The sequence below is a fragment of the Ranitomeya variabilis genome, chromosome 6, assembly GCF_051348905.1.
Source record: "Ranitomeya variabilis isolate aRanVar5 chromosome 6, aRanVar5.hap1, whole genome shotgun sequence".
NCBI lineage: Eukaryota > Metazoa > Chordata > Amphibia > Anura > Dendrobatidae > Ranitomeya > Ranitomeya variabilis.
In genome coordinates, this window is record NC_135237.1 from 274206909 (window position 1) to 274230025 (window position 23117).

General features: G+C 42.5%; 1 protein-coding gene across 1 annotated transcript in view; it reads right to left on the bottom strand.

Annotated features, from left to right (window-relative positions):
- Window positions 1–23117, bottom strand: part of NFX1 (nuclear transcription factor, X-box binding 1) — a 102882-nt gene that overhangs the window by 31112 nt on the left and 48653 nt on the right. The window contains exons 6-11 of the mRNA XM_077269679.1: window positions 20433–20504; window positions 18039–18178; window positions 11515–11614; window positions 7840–8057; window positions 3500–3597; window positions 2075–2105 (exon numbers count right to left, since the gene is read on the bottom strand). Of these exons, the coding sequence (XP_077125794.1) occupies window positions 2075–2105; window positions 3500–3597; window positions 7840–8057; window positions 11515–11614; window positions 18039–18178; window positions 20433–20504 (659 nt within the window). The remainder of the gene's footprint in view (window positions 1–2074; window positions 2106–3499; window positions 3598–7839; window positions 8058–11514; window positions 11615–18038; window positions 18179–20432; window positions 20505–23117) is intronic.

A 23117-nucleotide genomic window follows, 5' to 3' on the forward strand; every position in this document is an offset into this window, starting at 1 on the left:
TGCCGCTTTCATTGCCATCTGACATACTCTATTCTGCACTTCTTTCAACCTTCCCTGTGCCTCCGGGGACTGATCATTGATTAATGGCTCCTCTGCTTCCTCCAATTCTCTAATCAACATCTGATCCTTCCTGCCAGTTTCTGCCTTGACTCGGGATATCTCCTTAATGCAGAGCCCTCTAAAATAAGCCTTCATAGCTTCCCAAACCATCAGAACCGATGCTGTCCCAGCATTAATTCTAAAGTACTCTGTAATATCGCCCCCTATACGTCCGTCCAGGTCAATAAGTTGTAACCAGAATGGGTTCAGCCTCCACATGCACCCTCTAGCAGGTAGAGATCCCACTCCCTCAAGTGTCACACTCATGGGGGAATGATCTGATATCGTTCTAGCCATGTATGTTACTTCCCCAAAAAGGCCCAGCATCTGAGTATTGCCCAGTGCCAGGTCAATCCTCGAAAAATATGCAAAGGAGGACGAGAAACAGGAATACCTATACACACCAGGATGTGAAATCCTCCAGACATCATGCAGAGCAGTTTCCTTCAGGAGTGCTCCAAATGGTGTCTCAACGGCTCCCACCTGTCCCTGTCTCAATGTGTGTCTTGAATGTTGTTAAAATCGCCCATCATCAGAAATGGTACCCCCAGGGTTTCATCCATTATCTCTAGAACTCTGTAGAGAAGCCTCCCACAATATGGCGGTGGAATAGTATTGAGACCAGCCACATCAAGGATCCATACAATTAACAAAGTAGGCATACATATCTACCCGTGTGGTCAATAATCACTTTGTGATACTCAAAAGGTACCCCAGCACAAATGAGAATACTGACCCCCTAGAATATGTTGAATGTGTGGCATGATATCCCGCCTGTACCCATCTCTTAGCAAGAAAATGTGTTCTCTCTTTAACCATGTGAGTTTCCTGCAAGCAAATCACTGGAACAACTGAGATACAATTGAAGCGTAGACTTTCATTTTAAATACCGTATTTTCCGGCATATAAGACGACTGGGCGTATAAGACGACCCCCCAAGTTTTCCAGTTAAAATATAAAATCTTCTTAAAAGTCAAGGGTCTTCTTATACGCCGTATGTCGTCTTATAGGGCCGGTGACTAATGTGCCTTTTGGGGGGAGTGGTCCTGATGACGAAGAGGGGGCATCTCACAGGAAAGTGTGAGTGGAGTATCCCCCATTACCTCATTGTAGCTGCAGTGTGGGGTGCTGGGGAGCAGTGCCGGCCACCGCCCCACAGCACAGCACCCATGCGGCACAAAGAGGAGCAGCAGCTGCCGCCTCTCCCCAGCACAGAGACCCCATGCTGCAGCTACAATGAGGTAATAGGGGATACTCCACTCACACTTTCCTGTGAGATGCCCCCTCTTCGTCATCGGGACCACTCCCCCCCACCCACCATATACACATTGGTGTCTGCACTCGGCGTACAAGACGGCACCCGGCGTATAAGACGACCCCCGACTTTTAAGAAGATTTTCAGGGGTTAAAAAGTAGTCTTATACGCCAGAAAATACAGTATTTAAAAAAATAATGGCATGCACATTTCTAGACATAAAAGTATATAACTTTAACATCCCACAACTAAAAAAAGGAATTTGAATGAGCAGCATTTGTATTATTATACCCCATGATGGGTCATGTGTTTGGTAGTTTTCAACAGCCTCACCAACTAGAAAATTGTGGGAAGTGTGGGATGAGCCGTTCAGTAGGTGCATCTTTACATTAGCAGGGCAGATGTGTGACGTTAGGAGGCTAACTTTGTAATTCTGAAATTCAAGTACTACATTGTACCCACTGAAATCAAACAGCCTGTCCATGCATTGTAGTCCAAAGCCTGAACCAGGTTCTCCAGAGAGATCCACTATCTGTAGTTGCTATCTGCTCCAGCTAATTCATAGATAGGGGACTCGGCACTATTAACTTAAAATGATGCAACCAGTTCAAATAACCCATTTCAGAATACCACAACCTCTTTAAATAGCAAAAAATAATGTATCTAAAATCCCGCTATATTGTTACATTCAGATACAGTGACAGCGTGGAACTGGCTTACCTTCACTTTGTATTATAGCACAGGGAACTTCCTATAGAAAATAAAAGAATGGAGAATGATTAGGTGATTAAAATAGAGAATACACAAGCAAAAATGAATCAATTGCTATATTAAAACATAAAAAAGCACTTTAAAAGGGTAAAATGTGAAAAATGTTGTAAACAATGATCAATACATAGAATGCGTATTCTATTCTAAAGTCTATCTTAGCTACATCTGATAGGTAGTTAAATGGAATCTATTTGCCTTGTAAGAGCCCACTTTAAGACACGGGGGGGTTACTGGGATTAGAAACTAGAAGTATACATTTATTGATCCTAAACATCACCAGTTCTTAAAATAACTCCATACTCATGATACAACTAAGAGCTTTACACTATTCGTTTCACTTCCGCTCTATAGTGCTGGGGAGAATGGTGCTAATTTTGTGTTCATACATTATCTTAAAAATATGTTTAAGAAGCACTCTGGGGAAAAGCTGGCTCTGTTCTTCTGTAATGCAGCTCCTGCGCACATTTAGGGTATGTTTCCATGTGGCGTATTTGCTGCAGATTGGACGCTGTGTACACCTGCAGCATCCAGATGTTACAGCAGATATTTTATGAAATCCCATCTCCACTATGCGTACAAAGAGGAAGGTGGCAGACCTAAGTATACGCACATGCGGCGCGTCTTTATAGACCGCAGCATGTCTATTTATCTTGCGGAGACGCTCAGTCTCCGCAAGATAAATAGCACCGTCCTATGTATAGGATGCGGTGATTCCGCATGTGTTCAATGAACACATGCTGAATCACCACGCTCACAAAAGCCAGCAGCGCTTTGGACGGGGCAGGTGTCCACTGTGTCCAAAGCGCTCGGAGTATGCCATGTGGAAACATACCCTTATGCTGTTTGTCCACTCAACAATCGCTACATTCGGCTCTTGTCCGGTAATCCGCTGTACCACTTGACCTTCACTGTGACTCTTTGGATCATAGCATGGAATGGAAGACACTTTATATATCAAGCCTATGAGAACCTTGTTAGGAGTCTTATGGAAATGTAACAATAAAAAGTGATCCATATAATGAAGTATTTCATATTTTCCATGGTGTGGTTCATAAAACATGATGCAAGCTACACCTGAGCAATCACCATGGTGCTGTCGCTAACCCAACGAGTCACACATCTCAGCCCATTTCTGACTTGAGTGACATTCCCCTAGCTGAGAAGTCATCACAAGTTGGCTCCAGTGGCATCTGGCACATGAGCAGTGAAGAGAGATGTCCTGGCCTCAACTTCATCTCAGAATACACTAGATGCGGCTGGGAGGCTGGTAATGGTCCACAAGAAAGCTACTACTGGTGAGGAGCTCTGTTGTATGGTTCCACAGTATGCACATAGCTATCCAACATCATTACAGCAAGTCTACAAACAGAATACCTTTGTTTTAAAGCCACATCGGCAGGATACGTTGGACGTACGAGAGCAAGGACCACATTCTCCTTCATGACAGAGATTCTCACAGGTATGAATGAAGTCTGAATGATACAGAAAATAGCTATTGTTTTACTACAATATTGTATTCAAACAAATAATTGATTTTATTAATGGACATTAAATATTAACCACTGTGTACAGTGCCGCATAGGTTCTGCTGTAATGACAGAACACAATGAACTTTGCCTCAATTGTAACTACTCCTTTTCTCATGAATAAACCATTTAAGTGAAGATAAACTTGCAGTATATCTTAAAAAATAAACATTTTCAGTCACTTTGTCCTCTGCTCTTATTATTCTCGCTGAAAACCTTCTCAAATCTGTCTATAAATGTGTCTGCGGTGAAGGATCAGAATACTAGTGCTGCCTATAAAACTGTATAGGAGACGGGATGGAGAAACTAGAGGGAGAGAAAAGCAGAAAGGCATCTAGTGCAGAGGAAATAACTTAAAAATGCAGGATGCGAGTCATTAGTGGTCAGAAATCGTGTTATTTCTCATGTACACACACACACACGGCAGCTTATTCTGGAGTTATCTGAAGGTGCAGTTATAAACTAAAGGGATTGTTCAGTACCAGGACGATCCCTTCTCAATTGCTATATTCCCACTTCTAAAATAACTACAGCCCGTATTCACCCAAGATGACGGTGCAAGGTCTCAAGGGTCGTTGAGTCACGTGAGCTCTGCATCCAATCAACCGCCGCCAATAGTCTGCTTCACTCAATTCTTTTGGATGAAACAAACATCCAAAGGAAGCAAGCACCGTTGCTGCTCTATGACTTCCTCCGAATGTCAGTTACGTCCGAAGGAAGTGAAAGGGAGGAAGCTCATCAGTGACTGCTGGGCTCACGTGACAATGTCATGTGAGCCCCGGGACATCAGGCACTGATCCTTCCCAAATGGCCGCGGCACCAGAGGCGAGTACAGGTTGTCATTTTAGAAGGTGGAATATAGCAATTGAGAAGGGGTTGTCAGAGTAGTGGACAACCCTTTTCACCTATACCTGCATAATTAGATGACTGCAGAATAAGCTGTCAAGCGTATGCACATGAGAAGTAACACCATTTATGTCCATTAAGGACCCCCGTATCCTATATTTTTTTGCAGTTTTTCCCCTGCACTAAACATTTTCGGATTAACAGAGAATATCTCCACAATTGGACAGCACAGTGGCTTACCAGTAAGCACAGAGACTTGCAGGGTGGGATCCTGGATTAAAATCCCACCAAGAACCACATCTGTAAGGAGTTTATTTTACATGGGTTCCACGCACAAGCCAAAGACATACTAGTAGGGAATTTAGATTGTAAGCCCAATGGGGACACTGAGGTTGAGGTCTGTAAAGTGCTATGGAATAGAATGGCACTATATAAAAGTGACTAAAATAAATACAGCATTTGCGGACTATAAGATGCACCCCAAATTTTGGGGTGGAAAATGGGAAAAACATTATTATTATTTTTTTTAAATGAAATGGTGGTGCGTCTTACATTCCCTTTTAATGGTTGCTCATCTGCGGTGCAGCTGTGGTGGAGTGGGGTCACAGGAGGCAAGGTTGCTGCTTCAGGAGGATGGCGAAGGAAGGAGTGGGGTGATGCTGCGGGCCCTCGTAAGATGTTGAGCAGAGTCCCCTTTCCTGTAATGATTTTCTTGTGGTGAGCCGCTGTTTCCCGAGACCTCAAAACGGCGCATGTGCATTTTCCCAAAGCACGTTGCAGAGAAATCTACAAGACAGGGGACTCTGCTCATCGATATCAACATCTTATGAGAGCCCAAGGCCTGGAGAATCGTCCCACTCCTGCCTCCTGTGACCCCCTCAGAACCACAGTAAGCTACCTTCAGATCATAAGACGCACCCCCATTTTCCTCCCAAATTTTGGGGAAAAAAATGCATCTTCTAATCCAAAAAATATGGTACATTTCTCAAAATGAAAATGGTTCAAAATGCTCTGTGTTAACAAAAGATCAATTATTTTACAATACATTTTGCACTGAGGGTTATTTTTCCAGTAACTTTCCTCAATGTCTTTTATGCATCTTAGTTTTTTCATTGATGCACAAATATCAGAACCTTCCCTCAGCACCTGTGCTGCATTGCAGAAAGAAGTAGATTACATCCTGACTTTCTTGTATATCCCTAACAAAAACCTTTTGAAGTGCCCCAGCGAGGTATGAAAATTTGAGCGGGGTGGTCCAATGGGCATCATTGCAGCGGTACTTGCCCCTCCTCTCCCCTGCTAAACGCCGCTCCTCTCGCTGCGATTGATGTGGATGACTAATCCTGCTTCACCCACATATCCAAACTAAATCTCACGCCTGCACAGGGACATTGCTGGCTCGCGCAGGAGCTCTTCGCTTGGCCCTACTGCGGGCAGAACCCAAAAGCGCATGAGCTACCACATCTTTTCAACTCCTGCCTACAGGAACCATTACGCCCATATTATTTTGTTCCCTGCTGCCAGAATAAAGTATATCCCCAAAAATAAAACACAGGGAAGTTAGGACATAATATACAAACTTTCTGGAATGCAGCACAGGCACTGAGGAAGGTGGAGGTATTGTTTCGTACATGAAAAAAAACTGGTGACAGGTTCCCTTTAATCATAGAATTTACCAGCTTGCTCCAACTGTCGAATCAGCCGTAAGTTGGCCTCATCTACACTACTAAAGATCAGTAAAGGCGATTGGCCAAAATGCTTACTAAATTACCATACCCATTTGTCTCGGTAAAGTTTATAAATATATGTTCAGACACTAAAAATGAGACGATTTTATCACATCCTCCCTAAGAGGATGTACTGTAAATCACTTTTTATATACACAGTGTCAATGCCAACCTATGGTAGAAAGAAGGGGCCAATGGCCAAGTATGAACTGTTAACTTATGAGAAACTAGAAGGTATATCCTAACATTTAGATAAAATGTGTGAGACAAGTGCTGAATACACTGCATTGCACATTATTATGCAAACTTGATTTAAGTGTCATAAAAATGTAATTTTTTTGTTTTTCAAACAAACTCCTGAATGGTATGGTGTCTCAGGGCTCTCCGGATCACCGAAATCAATCTCAAATACCTGTGATAATTAGTTTGCCAGGTGGGCCAATTAGAGGAAAATTTACTTTAGCAGGATGTTCTACATTATTAAGCAGGCCACAGGTTTCAGAAATATGGAAATGAAAAACAATAGATATTTCACGAAAACATAAGGTTTCTACTACACAAATTCATCAAAATTAAGAGAGCAGCTGCTAAAACCACAAACCTCAGGATGTAGGATCTTCCAGATGCTTGGAATTGTGCATAAACCTACTATTTGGCCACCCCTAATCAGTGATCATAAGCAAACTGTTGCAGTGGGTCCAGACACACATGAAGACTCATTTAGAAACCAGTCTTGTTTACTGTTGAGTGCAGTACAACCATGGATGGTCCTGATGGATGGAGAATTGACTGGTTGGTGGATGGCCCCATGTTCCTACAAGGCTGCAAAGTCAGAAAGTAGGTGGTGGAGTCATGTTTTGGGCTGGAATCATGGGGAGAGAACTGGTATGTATGCCCCTTTAGGGTCCCTGAAGGTGTGGAAATTACCTTGGCAAAGTATATAGAGTTTCTAACTGACCACTTTCTTCAATAGTGCAAAAAGATAAACTGTGCCATCCGTAATAAAATTATTCTCATGCGTGACAATGCACCATCTCATGCTGCAAAGAATACCTCTGAGTCATTGACTGCTATGGGCATAAAAGGAGATAAACTAATGGGTGGACAGTGGACACCATCTTCCCCTGACCTCAACCCTATGGAGAACCCTTCACGTATCCTCAAGTAAAAGATCTATGAGGGTGGGAGGCAGTTCACATCAAAAGAGCAGCTACGGGAGGCTATCCTGATATTCTGCAAAGAAATACAAGAGGAAAGTATCTAAAACCCACTAGTTCAATGTTAACATGTAACTTTGCCTTTTTAAGATGTTTTTGATTGAAAAAGCTTTAGATTTCAGTAAATGTGACCTATTCATGCTGCAAATTCAAAAACAGAGCATTTTGAGATCTCAGTTTTTTTTTTTTTAAATACTTATCATTAGGAGGTTTGTCCAATAAAATTTGATTCATACACTAATGGTTGATGATTAGAACCTTATTCATTGAATTCATTTGCATCGACCATTTAGGAAAATCAGAGAAAACTATCATTTGCATAATAATTTGGAACGAGTGTAAATGATATCTGTATGCTCCATTTGCCAGAGAACATACATAAAAGTGGGTTAGATTACCATGAGAACCACAAGGCAGAGGTTTTCCACAGGTCTTCCCACAGGATGGTATCGGATCAGTGCAGGTTTTTCTGTCGACACAACCCAACTCCAGTAATTTACTTAATGGAGTCTGTCCACAGGGGCAGAAACGCACAATCTGGGGAAGTCGCGGGCAAGGCTGGCAAGGCTGTGGATGGCAGACCTCCGTACAACCATGTTTTCCACAATTTAATTTCCTAGAAATAAAACACGTTATGAATTTTTTATCCTGTACAATCATTAAAACTCACACTATTTTATGCCCCTACATTTTAAAATGTGGCGAATAGCTTATAAATTCCCCACCCTACTATCTAATTTCAAATTATCGCCCCTTCTTAAATTTACATATTGTACCCTGTACATGAAATTCTACGAACGGATTCAATGAGAGATTCGTTATGAAAAATCTACTACTACATGGATATAGAACATTTGGCACTTGCTAGAGATGAAAGCGGTTAAGAGTTATCTAGAGAAAGCCCATATACTTTGTTTTTTCGATAGGAGTGCATTGCTCCTCTACCTCCCTTATTACTCCTTGCCGGGGTCGGTGCGCTCCGGAAGATTGACAGTTTGATGTTTGAGCCGGGTTTACCTGTATGTTCTCCCAGGCTACAAGCAGAGGCAGCTTTTCCTCTACAGCAGGGATGTCAAACTCTAATCCAGAGGGCCAAAATTAAAAGCTTGGACAAACTCGCGGGCCAACCTTGATATTTACCGTATTTAAAAAAAAAAGTCTACAATTGAGGATGTTTTTCCCTTATCAAATATGACTGAAACTTAAAGGTGTTGTCCCACGAATAAACTACATTTGAATAGGTTTTAGAATAAAATCTTGAAAAATAATATATATTATACAAGAAACAGTAAAAAGCATATGGCCCAATGGCCTACCGTATATACTCGTGTATAAGCCGAGTACTTCAGCACATTTTTTGTGCTGAAAACGCCCTCCTCTGCTTATACACGAGTCAATTGTCCCAGAGGGCCGGGCGGGGGAGCAGCGGAGCAGCGGGTCACAGTGGCAGGAGCCGGCGGCTGTGGCTAAAGCCTGTGCTGCTGCTGTAATAGCACAGTGCCAGCTGCGGCCACCGGCTTCCAGCACATATCCTACTCGGCTTCCGGCGCGCCCTCGGTGGCACTGCATCTCCTTTGTTCTGGTGCCAGCAGCTCTTCCTGTGCCGAGCGATCACATGGCCTCGCTCATTAAGGTAATGCATATGCACGTCTCTCCACTCCCAAAAGCGTGGAGTACATATTCATTACCTTAATGAGCGGGGTCACGTGATCGCTCAGCCAGACGACAGAGCTGATGGCGTCGGAACCAACAAGATGCAGTGCCACCGACGGCACAGGAATCATGCATACAATGACAGGGACGAGAGAGCCAAGCATACAATGACAGGGACGGGGGAGCCAAGCATACAATGACAGGGACGGGAGAGCCATGCATACAATGACAGGGACGGGAGAGCCATGCATACAATGACAGGGACGGGAGAGCCAAGCATACAATGACAGGGACGGGAGAGCCATGCATACAATGACAGGGACGGGAGAGCTAAGCATACAATGACAGGGACGAGAGAGCCAAGCATACGATGACAGGGACGGGAGAGCCATGCATACAATGACAGGGCGAGAGAGCCATGCATACAATAACAGGGACGGGAGAGCCATGCATACCATGACCGGGACAGGAGAGCAAGCATACAATGACAAGACGGGGGAGCCATGCATACCAGGATGGGGATGACGGGACAGTGCATACCCGGTTTATACTCAAGTCAATAAGCTTACCCAGTATTTCGTTGCAAAATTATGTGCCTCGGCTTATGCTCGAGTATATATGGTAATTTAAATATGTAATAACAAAGGCTAAAAAAACTTAAATAATACAGATAAAGTATGATGGCAACAATAGTGCCACCAAACTCAGTATGCTGCCATTACAATGAATTCTTAAACACGGACTGTATGATGACCCTACTGTAGCCCCCTCCCTCAATCCCTTCAAGAATGGTGACCTCACAGTATGATTCTCCAAATATAATCCCAACACAGCCCTCCATCCAGTATAATGGGCCCCACATAGTGCTCCATACAGTATAATGGGCCCCACATAGTGCTCCATACAGAATAATGGGCCCCACATAGTGCTCCATACAGAATAATGGGCCCCACATAGTGTTCCAAACAGAATAATGGGCCCCACATAGTGCTCCATACAGTATAATTGGCCCCACATAATGCTCTATACAGTATAATAGGGCCCTGCATTGCCTTCCACACAATATAATGGCAACACAGTGGTCCATGAAGCATAATGGCCCCATATAGCGCTCCATACAGTATAATGGGCACAAAAATTGCTTCATACAGTGTAAAGGGCCCACACAGTGCACCATACAGTATGACATGCCTCATATTACAAAACAAAATTCACCTCCGCCCGTTCCAACTGCTCCAGTCTCTTCATATCGTCTGCAAATCTCGGTACAGCAGGCACGTTGTAAGGACGTCATTACGCCCGCTGCGCTGAGATGTAAGACGCAGAGTGGGAATTATGGGAGATAGAACGTCAGATGACGCTCCATCATTGCTTTCAAATGTATCGGCATCCAGGATTCAGATATAGTTGAAAGTGCTATACCAGGTGAAAGTGTGATCACGGGCAGGGGGGACATATACTTACCCTGAGGGCCAGATTTGAGTTTGACGTGTACTCTACAGTATTGGAGGAGCAAACGGGGACTGAGACTGGCCAGATCCAGCAATCTAGCTAGCAAATAGCTTGCAAGCGTATGCTCCTTGCCTAGGAAACCAGTCATTGCAGAGGTTGGCGGTCACCTAGCTCACAAGCTGTAAGTTATAAAATGTAAAAAAAAACAAAAACAAATAACCCCTCAGTTTTTGAGATACTCTTTAAAGAGTGCAGGTTTGTCAGAAACAAAACTATTACAGATACAATGCCTAATTATGTGCAAAAAATAAAAAAAAAGAAAATACATGCATTAGAGCAAATCCGACCAAATCGGACAATTTCAGGAAGCCCCGCAGACTGTTGTATATGGGTGTGTTCAACCGATCAGATAAAAGTTGTCTGAACCTGCAAATTTAAGCAGCAGCAGGCAACTATATAATGTGTATGGGGGCTTCTAGACTTCTCTGCCCCCACCCAGACTGTGGGGGACATAAGGATCAGCAGCTGAAATTCAATTGCCTGCTCCTTTTGTTTAGCACAATATAATGTGTTTAAATAAAATGTTCCTGTGCTGAGATAATCTTATAAATGTGACACGGCCATTACACAGTACACAGCAAGGATATATTGATAAGATTATCTCAGCACAGGAATATTTGATTTAACACATCCAATTGTGGAAATTATTATTCCAAGACCTATTAAAATGTACTTTGTTCGTGGGAAAACTCCTTTAAGTATACTATCATATAGATCCAATAGTAAAATAAGGTTTGTAGGAACTAAAATAAGTGGACTGCAAATATACAGTAAGTTCGTGTTTTCAACTGTGGTGAAAAGCAATAAAAGTGATAACTAGACAGCGGTGATAGGTGTGATACATCATAACTAGTCTGTTAGTATTTTTAACATTAAGAACGATCAGTCCCATAAGCGATGACACTTACTTGCCACAGAGCTTCTGGCAGGAGAAGTTCCCAAAGCCATCATAGTTATCTTTGTCTGTTCCACATAACACATCACGAGAGTTGCCACCACAATAGCACGCTGAGCGGGAGCAAACAAAGAATGCATATCAGTGCCAGAAATCAATTACACATTTCATACAACACAACTTACATTAAAGAGAACCTGTCACCAGGCTTTTGCCACCTAAGAGACCCTGATTCCAGCGATGTATGAAATGACTGTCTTAACCAGCAGGAGAGCACCAATGGTAAATCTGTTGCCATTTAGTTCTAGATATTTATGAACTCTGAGTACACTGTGCATAGGCAGAAAGCTGTGAATCAGTGGTGTGGGGGGTTATACTGAGCTCACCATTTAGAGAACTGGTAGATCTTCAGGAGATGAAGCAGATTTTATCAAATTTGCAGCAAACAGCCTAGTACATTGCTGGAAGAAGTGTCTGTCCCTATATAATGCTGCTCTCAGATGGGGGTAGCAAAAGCCTGGTAAAGGATTCCTTATAAAATCTGCGGTTTTCAGAATTGCAAAATTATGTTAAAACATGATAAATTATAATTGCTGTCTTTCATATAGTTAAAATGCTGTATACTACATTTAACGCATCTGCAGAATGCTCAGATTAAGATAAAATTACCCCACATCTACTGTAGTTAGCTCAACCCCTTCGTTTGCATTGATAAAATTAATAAAAACAAAGGAAGCAGAAACTTTTTTGTCCTTTTATCACTGAGAGATGAATACTGCAGTCTGGAACCTGAGAAAGGCCCGCATGATTACCTTTATTTGTTAAATAAATATTGTATATCTAGCCTAGGGTGAAAAACTACACACAGACACTATACAGTTTGGTATACTGTTCTGTTATTTGCACACAATTGTAGCAAAAGGTTCAAGAGCTCCGTCACACACAAACATGAAGAAGATGGCAGAACTCCAGAAGAGAAAAAAATCATTTTATCCAGCTGAAAAACCTCAAGGCAATAACTGAATGTCACATACATATAGGCATGTTAATTTATTTTTCATCAATTAACAAAATGTGAAGTGAATGAACATAAGAGAAATCTAAATTGGACCATTCTCTGGTGTGACCACCCTTTGCCTTCAAAACAGCATCAATTCCCATGCACCCTTGGCTGAAGGAACTCAACAGTGAGGTTGCTCCAAACATTTTGGAGAAGGAACCACAGATCTTCTGTGAATGTAGGCTTACGTAAATCCTGTTTCTTCATGTAATCCCACACAGACTCGATGAGGAGATTAGGACTCTTTAGGGGCCATATTACTTCCAGAACGCTTTGTTCTTCTTCACACAATAGGTCATAATAAAATGGTCTGTGTTTCGGGTCATAGTCCTGCTGAAAAACACATTTCAGAATCTCCAAGATGGCATTGTCTGATGGCTTGTTGGTTGGTATTTCTCAAAATTGAGGGCACAAATAATATTCACTAAATACCCAACACTATTTGCTGAAGTGCAGCCAAAAACTCGCAAGGAACTTGCAACATGTTCCACTGCGGCCTAAAGCTGAACTGTTCCCTTGGTGAACAAGCTCTCTTCTGTTACAGCCAAATATATCACATTTTTCAGCTCAGAGCATCTACTCACAATTTTCGACAACCCAGTTCCTATGTTTTCATTCACAGTTGAATTGATTGGCCTCGTTTCCATGTCAAAAGTATGGCTTTTTGGCAGTAATCCTATGAAAACCACTACAGGCCTTACTTATCTGAACAGTAGATGGGTCTAGCTGGGTCCAACTGGTTGTGGGTAGTTGTGAGCTGATGGCACTGCTAGACATCTTTCGATTTCAAAGGCAAGTAAACATGACGTGCATCACATCTGCTGTAAAAAGCTTCGTTGGCCAACCACAGTGTTTGCAGTCATCAACATTGCCCATTTCTTGGTCCTTATTCCAATGCTCTTGGACAGCACATCTTTGCCTGGGATAGATTGCTGATGCAGTACAACTACCTTTTGCTTTGCCATGCTGTATGACATGTGGCATGAAACAGCCTTCCAAAACCAGATGATTATCACCTATTTTACTGACACACCTGACTATATATATCTATATATATATCTATATATATATCTATATATCTATATATATATATATCTATCTATATATATATATCTATCTATATCTATATATCTATATATCTATCTATCTATCTATATCTCTATCTATCTATATCTCTATCTATCTATATCTATCTATCTATAGATATCTATATATATATCTCTCTATATCTCTATATATATATATATATATATATCTCTCTATATCTCTCTATATCTCTCTATATATATATCTCTCTATATCTCTCTCTCTATATATATATATATATATATATCTCTCTATATCTCTCTCTCTATATATATATATATATATATATATATATATATATATATATATCTCATATATATATATATATCTCATATATATATATATATATATATATATATATATATATATATATATATACATATACATATACATATATATATATACATATACATATACATATATACACACACATACACACACACACACACGATGGAACAGCGCAAATCTTTTACTTATCTTCGGGTGCAGAGCCCCCAGACATCCTGTCCACTCATTGCTGACAGTCCATATACTTCACAAAAAAAGGCAGCACTCCATTTTCTTTGAGATAATGTGCAGGAATTTATTAAACCCACATCTCCGTGCGACATTTCGGCTCCGAATGAGCCTTTCTCAAGCCTTGAGAAAGGCTCATTCAGAGCCGAAACGTCGCACGGAGATGTGGGTTTAATAAATTCCTGCACATTATCTCAAAGAAAATGGAGTGCTGCCTTTTTTTGTGAAGTATATATGTATTATATATATATATACATATATATACACACACACACGTCTAAGAAATTGTCTATATCTCTATACAGGGAGAGGTAAATATGACTGCATAGCAAGAAATGTATGTAGTAAGATGCTATGTACTGTAGACACATCTTGTCCATATCCTGTCAGAGCAAATGATCAGCATCAATAGAGGTCCCCCATAAAGGCCCCCATCAATAAGCTACAATAGAGTCGCTTCGTTAGGCATGAGAAAAGTCCATTCAAAGTCAACTTTCCCCAATGACTGCAGTTGATCATAAGTTGCTAGAAGAGAAGCTAGACATGCAGTGGGCAGCTGATTGATGTACCAGCTTTTATCCAAAAAACAAAAATAAGGGCTACATCAAGCCAACCCTTTTTAAAGAGAATCAATCATAAGGTTATTTCTACGTCAGCTGAGAGCAGCATAACATGGGGCAAGACAGCCTGATTGCAGAGATGCATCACTTACTGGGCTGCTCGGTGTAGTTTTTATAGAATCCCTGTTTTGACTAATATAGATGTAGCAGTGCTGAGGCGTCTACTTTGGTTATACCCCCGCCCACACATCTGACTGGCAGCTGACTGAACACTGCACTGTGAGTAAGCTGCTAATCAGTGGCGATGGCGGGATACACAAATTAGCTGGTCTGCTCTCTGAATGCAAAAAAGACTGACAGGAAATCTGTCCATCTATCTCAACTGATGCCAACCCATCTGAGCGAAGCTTGATGTGTGGGCAAAGACCCTGATTCCAGTTATGAATCACTTAGTGTGATTGCATGCTGTCATTTTGAAAAAATCACTGGTTTATCTGCTGCAGATCTCCCAGTTCTCTGAATGCCAAGCTCTTTATACACTGCTCAAAAAATAAAAGGAGCACTTAAATGCAATGTAACTTCAAGTCAGTCACACTTCTGTGAAATCAACCTGACCAGTTACGAAGCAACATTGAATGTGAATCAATTTCTCCTGCTGTTGTGAAAATGGAACACACAACAGGTAGAAATGATAGGCAAATAGCATGACAACTACTATAAAGGAGTGGTTCTACAGGGGGGTGACCACAGACCATTTCTCTGTTCTCATCCTTTTTGGCTATGGTTTTAGTCCCTTTTGCATTTTGTCATTGCTCTCACCCCTAGAGGTACTGTACAGTAGCATGAGGTGGTGTCTACAACCCACAGATGTTGCTCAGGTAGTGCAGCTCATCCAGGATGGCACATCAATGCGAGCTGTGGGAAGAAGAGTAGCTGTGTCTGTCAGCACAGGTCTCCAGAGCATGTAGCAGATACCAGGAGACAGGCCAGTACACCAGGAGACATCGATGAGACCGTATGAGCGCAATAACCCAGAAGCTGGACCGCTACTTCTTCCTTCATGTAAAAAGGACCAGGAGGAGCAGTGACAGAGCCCTGCCAAATGACCTCCAGCAGGCCACTAACATCCCTGTGTCTGCTGAAACTGTCAGAAACAGACTCCATGAGGATGGTATGAGGGCTCGGCGTCCACAAATGGGTGTTGTGCTTACAGTCCAACACTGTGCAGCATGATTGACATTTGCCAGAAAACACCAAGATTCGTAAATTCGACATTGGCGCCTGTGCTCTTCACAGATGAGAGCAGGTTCACACTGAACACGTGACAGATGTGAGTCTTGAAACGCCGTGGAGAGCGATCTGCAGCCTGCAACATCCTCGGGCATGACTGGATTGGCAGTGGGTCAGTAATGATGTGGAGAGGCATTCCTTTGGAGGGCTGACAGCCCTCCATGTGCTCGCCAGAGGTAGCCTGACTGCCATTAAGTACAGAGATGAGATCCTCAGACCCCTTGTGATATCATATGCAGGTGCACTGGGCCTTGGGGTTCTTCTGATGCATGACAATACTAGGCCTCATGTGGCTGGAGTGTGTCAGAAGGTTCCTGCAAGATGAAGGAATTGATGCAATGGACTGGCCCGCCTGTTCCACAGACCTGAATTAATTCAAACACATCTGGGACATCATGTCACGCACCATACACCAATGCCATGTTGCACCACAGAATGTCCAGGAGTTGACTGATCCTTTTATCCAGGCCTGGGAGAAGATCCCTCAGGAGAACATGTGCCGCCTCATCAGGAGCATGCCCAGGGGCTGTAGGGAGTTCATACAGGCACGTGGAGGCCACACACACTACTGAGCATCATTTCCTTGTCTTCAGACATTTCCACTGAACTTAAATCAGCATGTAATTTGATATTCCACTTTGATTTTGAGTATCATTTCAAATAAAGACCTCCATGGGATATTCATTTTGATTTACATTGATTATTTTTATTGGGTAAAGTCTAAGATTCAGAATAGAGCGGCACCAGGTAAGGAATCTTCATTTGTCGTGCGATAGGGAAGCATATGAAACTCACAGCTGGACCAGTAGCAGTTAATGCATATAGGGAGGTGCTCAGCGTTTGTAAACGAGAGTAGAACTTTCAAATTGTAACCAAAATGTAACAGATGCGGCACTCACCCAAGAAATGCTGAGGTCAATGTCCTTTATTCTCTGTGTGCAGCTTTAGACATACATGGAGAGGCGGCAGGAAAGTGTGAGGGGTGCGGGGAGACAGAAGCGGACCCCTCACACTTTCCTGCCGCCTCTCCATGTATGTCTAAAGCTGCACAGAGCGAATAAAGGACATTGACCTCAGCATTTCTTGGGTGAGTGCCGCATCTGTTACATTTTGGTTACAATTTGATTATTTTTATGTTTAACTGTTCTCAATGCATTCCACTATGTAATGAATAAAGATTTGTAACTGGAATTTTTCAGTGATATCTAGGATGTGGTAGTTTAGTGTTCCCTTTATTTTATTTTTCTTTGAGTAGTGTAACCCCGCCCACATCACTGATTGACAGCTTTCCGTGTACACTCTGCATGGGCAGAAAGCTGTCAGTGGTGGGGATATACAGAGCTCATGAATATATTTGACTACCTGGCAGCAGGTTTAACTAGTCCTCTATTAGTTATCTCCTGCTGTTAAAACATTGATTTGTATCAAACCTACACCAAGTAGCCCAGTAAGTGACACATCGCAGGAATCAAGGTCTCGGTGTCTAAATGATGCTGCTCTCAGATTAGGAGGCAAACCTAGAATCTCCTGCTGATAAAACACTTTTTGTATTGAAACTGCAACACAGCCTAATACATTGTGCTACTCTCAGATTAAAAAGCAAAAATCTGCTGACGAATTCCCTTTAATAAGTAAATGTCTCTTAAGCAATGTAATATTCTCCATAGTGACTAAATGCTTTGAGAGCATGTGACATGATAAAGCCCAACAACAGATTCCACAGTCAATAGAGCTGCAATGAAGACCATCAAATGCTACTTTACGGATTAAATTTCCTTATTATAAATCAGATACAATAAGCCATGGAAAAAGGATTACACACAAAAACAAATGTTCTGCTACCGTAGTAACGCTTTTATAAAAATATAAAAATGGTTTCACTATCCAGAGGCGTTAAAACAATTACGTTTTATTTAATAGCACTTTCGATATTACATAAGATGAGACGGCATTTTCGATATAATGAATAAGTCTGGATATTACTGACGTGTATTTGTGATCGGTCACTATTTATACGGTTCCTACCTTGATGTATGACTTGCTGGCACGGCTGGCACTTCCCAGCATGGCACACCTGATTACAGTTGTGTTCCCCACAGTTCAATGGATTTCCACAAACATTTGCACAGTGCATAGTAGAGGACTGCCCACAGCGCACAGTCTGACTGCAAGAAGAGCCGGAGTCTTAGGAAATGACAAGTATAACCGAAAACTGCAAGACATTCATCGTGTTGGCAAGAATAAATACATTCCTGAAAAGATGTGTATCTCGGTACAGGTCAAAGAAAATGATGAGTCCACGGTGCACGTCTGCTCTGAACAGGATTACTACATTTCTCTGTAATCTGCGTTTCACTCACGACTTTCAGTAAAACAAGGCAAGGACATCTGATGTAATAAGAATACAATTCACAACCCGAACCAGTTCAATCATTGTATTAGCATTTTAGTTATTTTTACTAGTCCTTGTCACCAGGTCAGTTTTTGCTTCTGTTGTATTCCTGATGCTCTGGAGTATTCTTTTTTTTTTTTGCTTTTCAAAAACCCACCGCACAGTTCTAGAGATGGGAGCTTTTTTACTTTGTGTGCAAGTTTTATGGTCTTTACATGGGGGACATTGCTCACAGTAGTCTTCAGACCGCTTTGCATAATTACCGTGAGCCAAACCCCTTTGTTAAAGACCATAAAATATACCATATAGGGAGCACTTAATAAAAAGTCCTAGCATTATGTGCCTGCATGGCATATATAAAAAAAAAAAAAAGCGGATTAATTAGGCGAGCAGCAGGAAATAAGAGGAAAAATCTGGCCACTTTTGCTCTAGTGACTAGTGAGGGAGGGGGAGGGGGAGAGGGAGACACACACACCGGAATGGAAAAATGCAAAAATCAGTGCATGCTCTTAAAAAACGGAATCCACTGACGGATTCCATCATATGACGGATCTGGCGCCATAGGCTTCCATTCTAGCAAAAGACAGATGGTGCCGGATCCGTCGCTGTCCGTTTTTTGACCGACACAAAAAACATTACTGTGTCCATTTTCTCCGGCCGCTGGAAAGCAAATTTTCGACAGATCCGGCGAAAAACTGATGAAACGTGGGCCATCCCTCGCTAACACAAGTGTATGAGAAAAAACGGATCCGGCGGCAACTTTTGCCGGATCCGTTTTTTTTCAAAATTCGCTGGATTGTTCCTGACGGCAAAAAACTGATCTGAGAAAGCAGCCTAAGAAGTTCCTTACAAGCTCCATGTTTCTGATCTAGGTTCTTGTCTAATTGAAGGCACCTCAAACATTTTGGAGATTTAAATGTACAGAGCTTGCTAAGGGGGTGATTAGGAGAATAACGAGACATTTCACATAAAAAAAACACTTCTGTTCTAAGGATCAGCAACATAATGCTAATTACATTCCCATATTACTCATCGTGCTGTCATATGTCACTGCTCCGATGCCAAGGAAAACAAATGCACACAATCTCCATACGGTCATTATGGTGAACGCGCGGTTACCATAAACTGTTAACATTTCCAGGCTTCTACTGATGGCCGCTCCTTAGTGTGGGACAACCAATATCAGATCGGTGGGGCACAACACCCAGTCAGTGGATTCCAACAGAATGTAAAAGTGATCGGAGATGAACAGCACTGAGCTGCAGACCCCAGGAATGACCACTACAAGGTGAATGGAGACATTCTGTTTGGAACTGTTCACTGTTAACATTCTGCAACAGATGAAAATATAAAAAATAAACTAAAATGGAGTGGGTGCCAGGTGGGACCCCCAGTGATTTAATTTTGATGACCAATTCTAAAGCTGCATGTACACTACAAGATAATCTTGTGTTTTTCAAAATGCTTGTTTCATAATTATCTTGCTAAGGAAATAGGATGCCAATCACCCAATGAACGAGCAACATGCGCATTTGGGTGAAATGATGTTTTGGGCAGTGCAAAAGATTATTGTTCTTGGAGGTGCACCATCCTGTGTAAACAGGACTCTGATGAGAACAATGGTACCTATGCGTTCTCAGCGATCCATTACCGATCTCTTCATGTGCATCACTTACTTTCGTCGGCCTATGTAGACCGGCATTTAGCTTACCAATTGGTTTACCAGCCAATGATCATATTGTGCTGCCAGTCGGTGTAAGTAAACTGACCCTAAAGATTTGTTCGGAAATCCCAATAAACGCACCTTCAAAGCAACTGTGCAGTAGTTGTAAAGAATCTAAAACCGTAAAGCGTTCTGCACTTGTACGTACGGGGGTTGCAGGAGCGTGTAATGTTTTATATATGTGAATAAGGCATGGAGAAATCTAGGACCTCTTACCCAGTATTTAGGTGTGATACTGCCTTACAAAATTACTGCTTACAAGAACAAAATAATCCCCAACTAGAAACACAGTTTACAAAGTTACCTGGTTCTCCCACATTCACAGGTTTTTGTCACAAAGGCAGGACATGACGGGCAAGGTCCAGGGTGACACAGGCTAGGTGAAAAAGAAAAATCCAAGTTATAAAACAAACGTAGTACTGACGATATAACATAATAATAATAATAATAGTAAACTTTACAGGACTCCCACAGTCCGTCATAAGGCCCTTGTGTAATGTCAAGGTACTTCTGAGAACCCACTAGGCAGCGTTTTACAGCAGGGTCTGCATGTAGCACAGATTTACTACACTGATAATGTGTCTTAGGGTATGTGCACACGTCAGGATTTCTTGCAGAAATTTCCTGAAGAAAAACGGAAATTTTCTGCAAGAAATCCGCATGTTTCTTTTTGCGTTTTTTTCCCGTTTTTTTTCCGCTTTTTTTTAGCATTTTGCAAGCGTAATTAGCTTGCAGAATGCTAAAGTTTTCCAAGCGATCTGTAGCATCGCTTGGAAAACTGATTGACAGGTTGGTCACACTTGTCAAACATAGTGTTTGACAAGTGTGACCAACTTTTTACTATAGATGCAGCCTATGCAGCATCAATAGTAAAAGATAGAATGTTAAAAATAATAATAATAAAAAAAAATTAAAAAAATGGTTATACTCACCTGCAGACAGCCGATCTCCTCAGCGGCGTCCGTTCCTATAGCTGGTGTGTGTGCAGGACCTTCGATGACGTCGCGGTCACGTGACCGCAACGTCATCGCAGGTCCTTCACACACACCAGCTATAGGAACGGAAGCGGCAGCGTGCACCTGAGAGGCGGGAAGACTGCGGGGGCCATCGAAGGTGAGTATATGACTATTTTTTATTTTAATTCTTTCTTTTTTTTACCAATTATACGGTGCCCAGTCCGTGGAGGAGAGTCTCTCCTCCACGGACTGGGTACCAACCGCACATGATCTGCTTACTTCCCGCATGGTGGGCATAGCCACATGCGGAAAGTAAGCAGATCAATGCATTCCTAGGTGTGAGGAATCCCCGCAATTCCGCAAATTTAATGAACATGTTGCTTTTTTTTCCCGCGATGCGATTTTTTCGCGGAAAAAAAATGCAACATTTGCACAAGATTTGCGGAATACACTGAAAATAATGGGAGGCATATGTAAGCGTTTTTTTCGCGTTTTTATAGCGAAAAGACGCGAAAAAAAGGCGAAAAATACTGAACGTGTGCACATGGCCTCAGACAAAATCTGTCTGGCTTGACTGGGGAGGTGGCTTCGTAGAAAAAGGGCACGATTGTGTCTAAGGCCATGTGCACACGTTCAGTATTTTTCGCGTTTTTTCGCTATAAAAACGCAAAAAAAAAAAAACGCTTACATATGCCTCCCATTATTTTCAGTGTATTCCGCATATCTTGTGCAAATGGTGCATTTTTTTCCTCGAAAAAAATCGCATCGCGGAAAAAAAAGCAACATGTTCATTAAATTTGCGGAATTGCGTGGATTCCGCACACCTAGGAATGCACTGATCTGCTTACTTTCCGCATGCCCACCATGCGGGAAGTGAGCCGATCACGTGCGGTTGGGTACCCAGTCCATGGAGGAGAGACTCTCCTCCACGGACTGGGCACCGTATAATTGGTAAAAAAAAAAGAAGAAAGAATTAAAATAAAAAATAGTCTCATACTCACCTTCGATGGCCCCCGCAGTCTTCCCGCCTCTCAGGTGCACGCTGCCGCTTCCGTTCCTATAGCTGGTGTGTGTGAAGGACCTGCGATGACGTCACGTGACCGCGACGTCATCGAAGGTCCTGCATACACCTTCTATAGGAACGGAAGCCGATGAGGAGATCGGCTGTCTGCAGAAGGCGAGTATAACCATTTTTTTTTTATTATTTTTAACATTCTATCTTTTACTATTGATGCTGCAGATCTGTCTGTCCCGGATATTCATTGGTCGCGGCCTGTGTGTCATGGAATCCAAGTCGCTGATTGGTCGCCGCAAAACAGTCACGACCAACCAGCGATCACGTCACGTGGCCGTCGTAGCTACGCCATTTGCGCTGATCGTCATCGTGAATAGAGCACTTACGTTAGCAGCTATGTATCCGGCCAGCGCCGCTGCGCAACTTTCGTGACACCGGTTCTCCTCGGCGGGCCCTGTGTCGGACGGGTTGGAAAGCGGCCACCGGTGGCGCACCCTCGGCGTGAGGATGATGGCTTCTCCTCACCGAGGAGCTCCCCTGCTGCTCACATGTGAGCCGGACACTTAATAGGTACCGAGTACGGAGAGAAATACCGGGGGCCTGGAGAGCAGCCCCGAACCGGCGCCATTTTCTGGCAAAGGCGGCCCGGGGGGTGGGCCTATGTGTGGGTGAGATTACATGGAGAGATGGCACAGCGTGTGCACGGCGGTGTAAATAATGTGCGGACACTGCAGGGAGGAGGCGGTGTATACCGGCCATTATCTGTACTGTATAGGGGAGGGGTGTATATATGTATACATAGTGTGTGCATATAATATATTCCCGGTGTAATGTATAGCAGCCACATGGTATATACCACAGGCCACATAGTACTCCTATATACTACGTGGCCTGTGCTATATACTATGTGGCTGCTATATACATACATACATATTCTAGAATACCCAATGCGTTAGAATCGGGCCACCATCTAGTATATACATATATCTCTTTAGGACAGTGGTGCACTTTTCTTTTC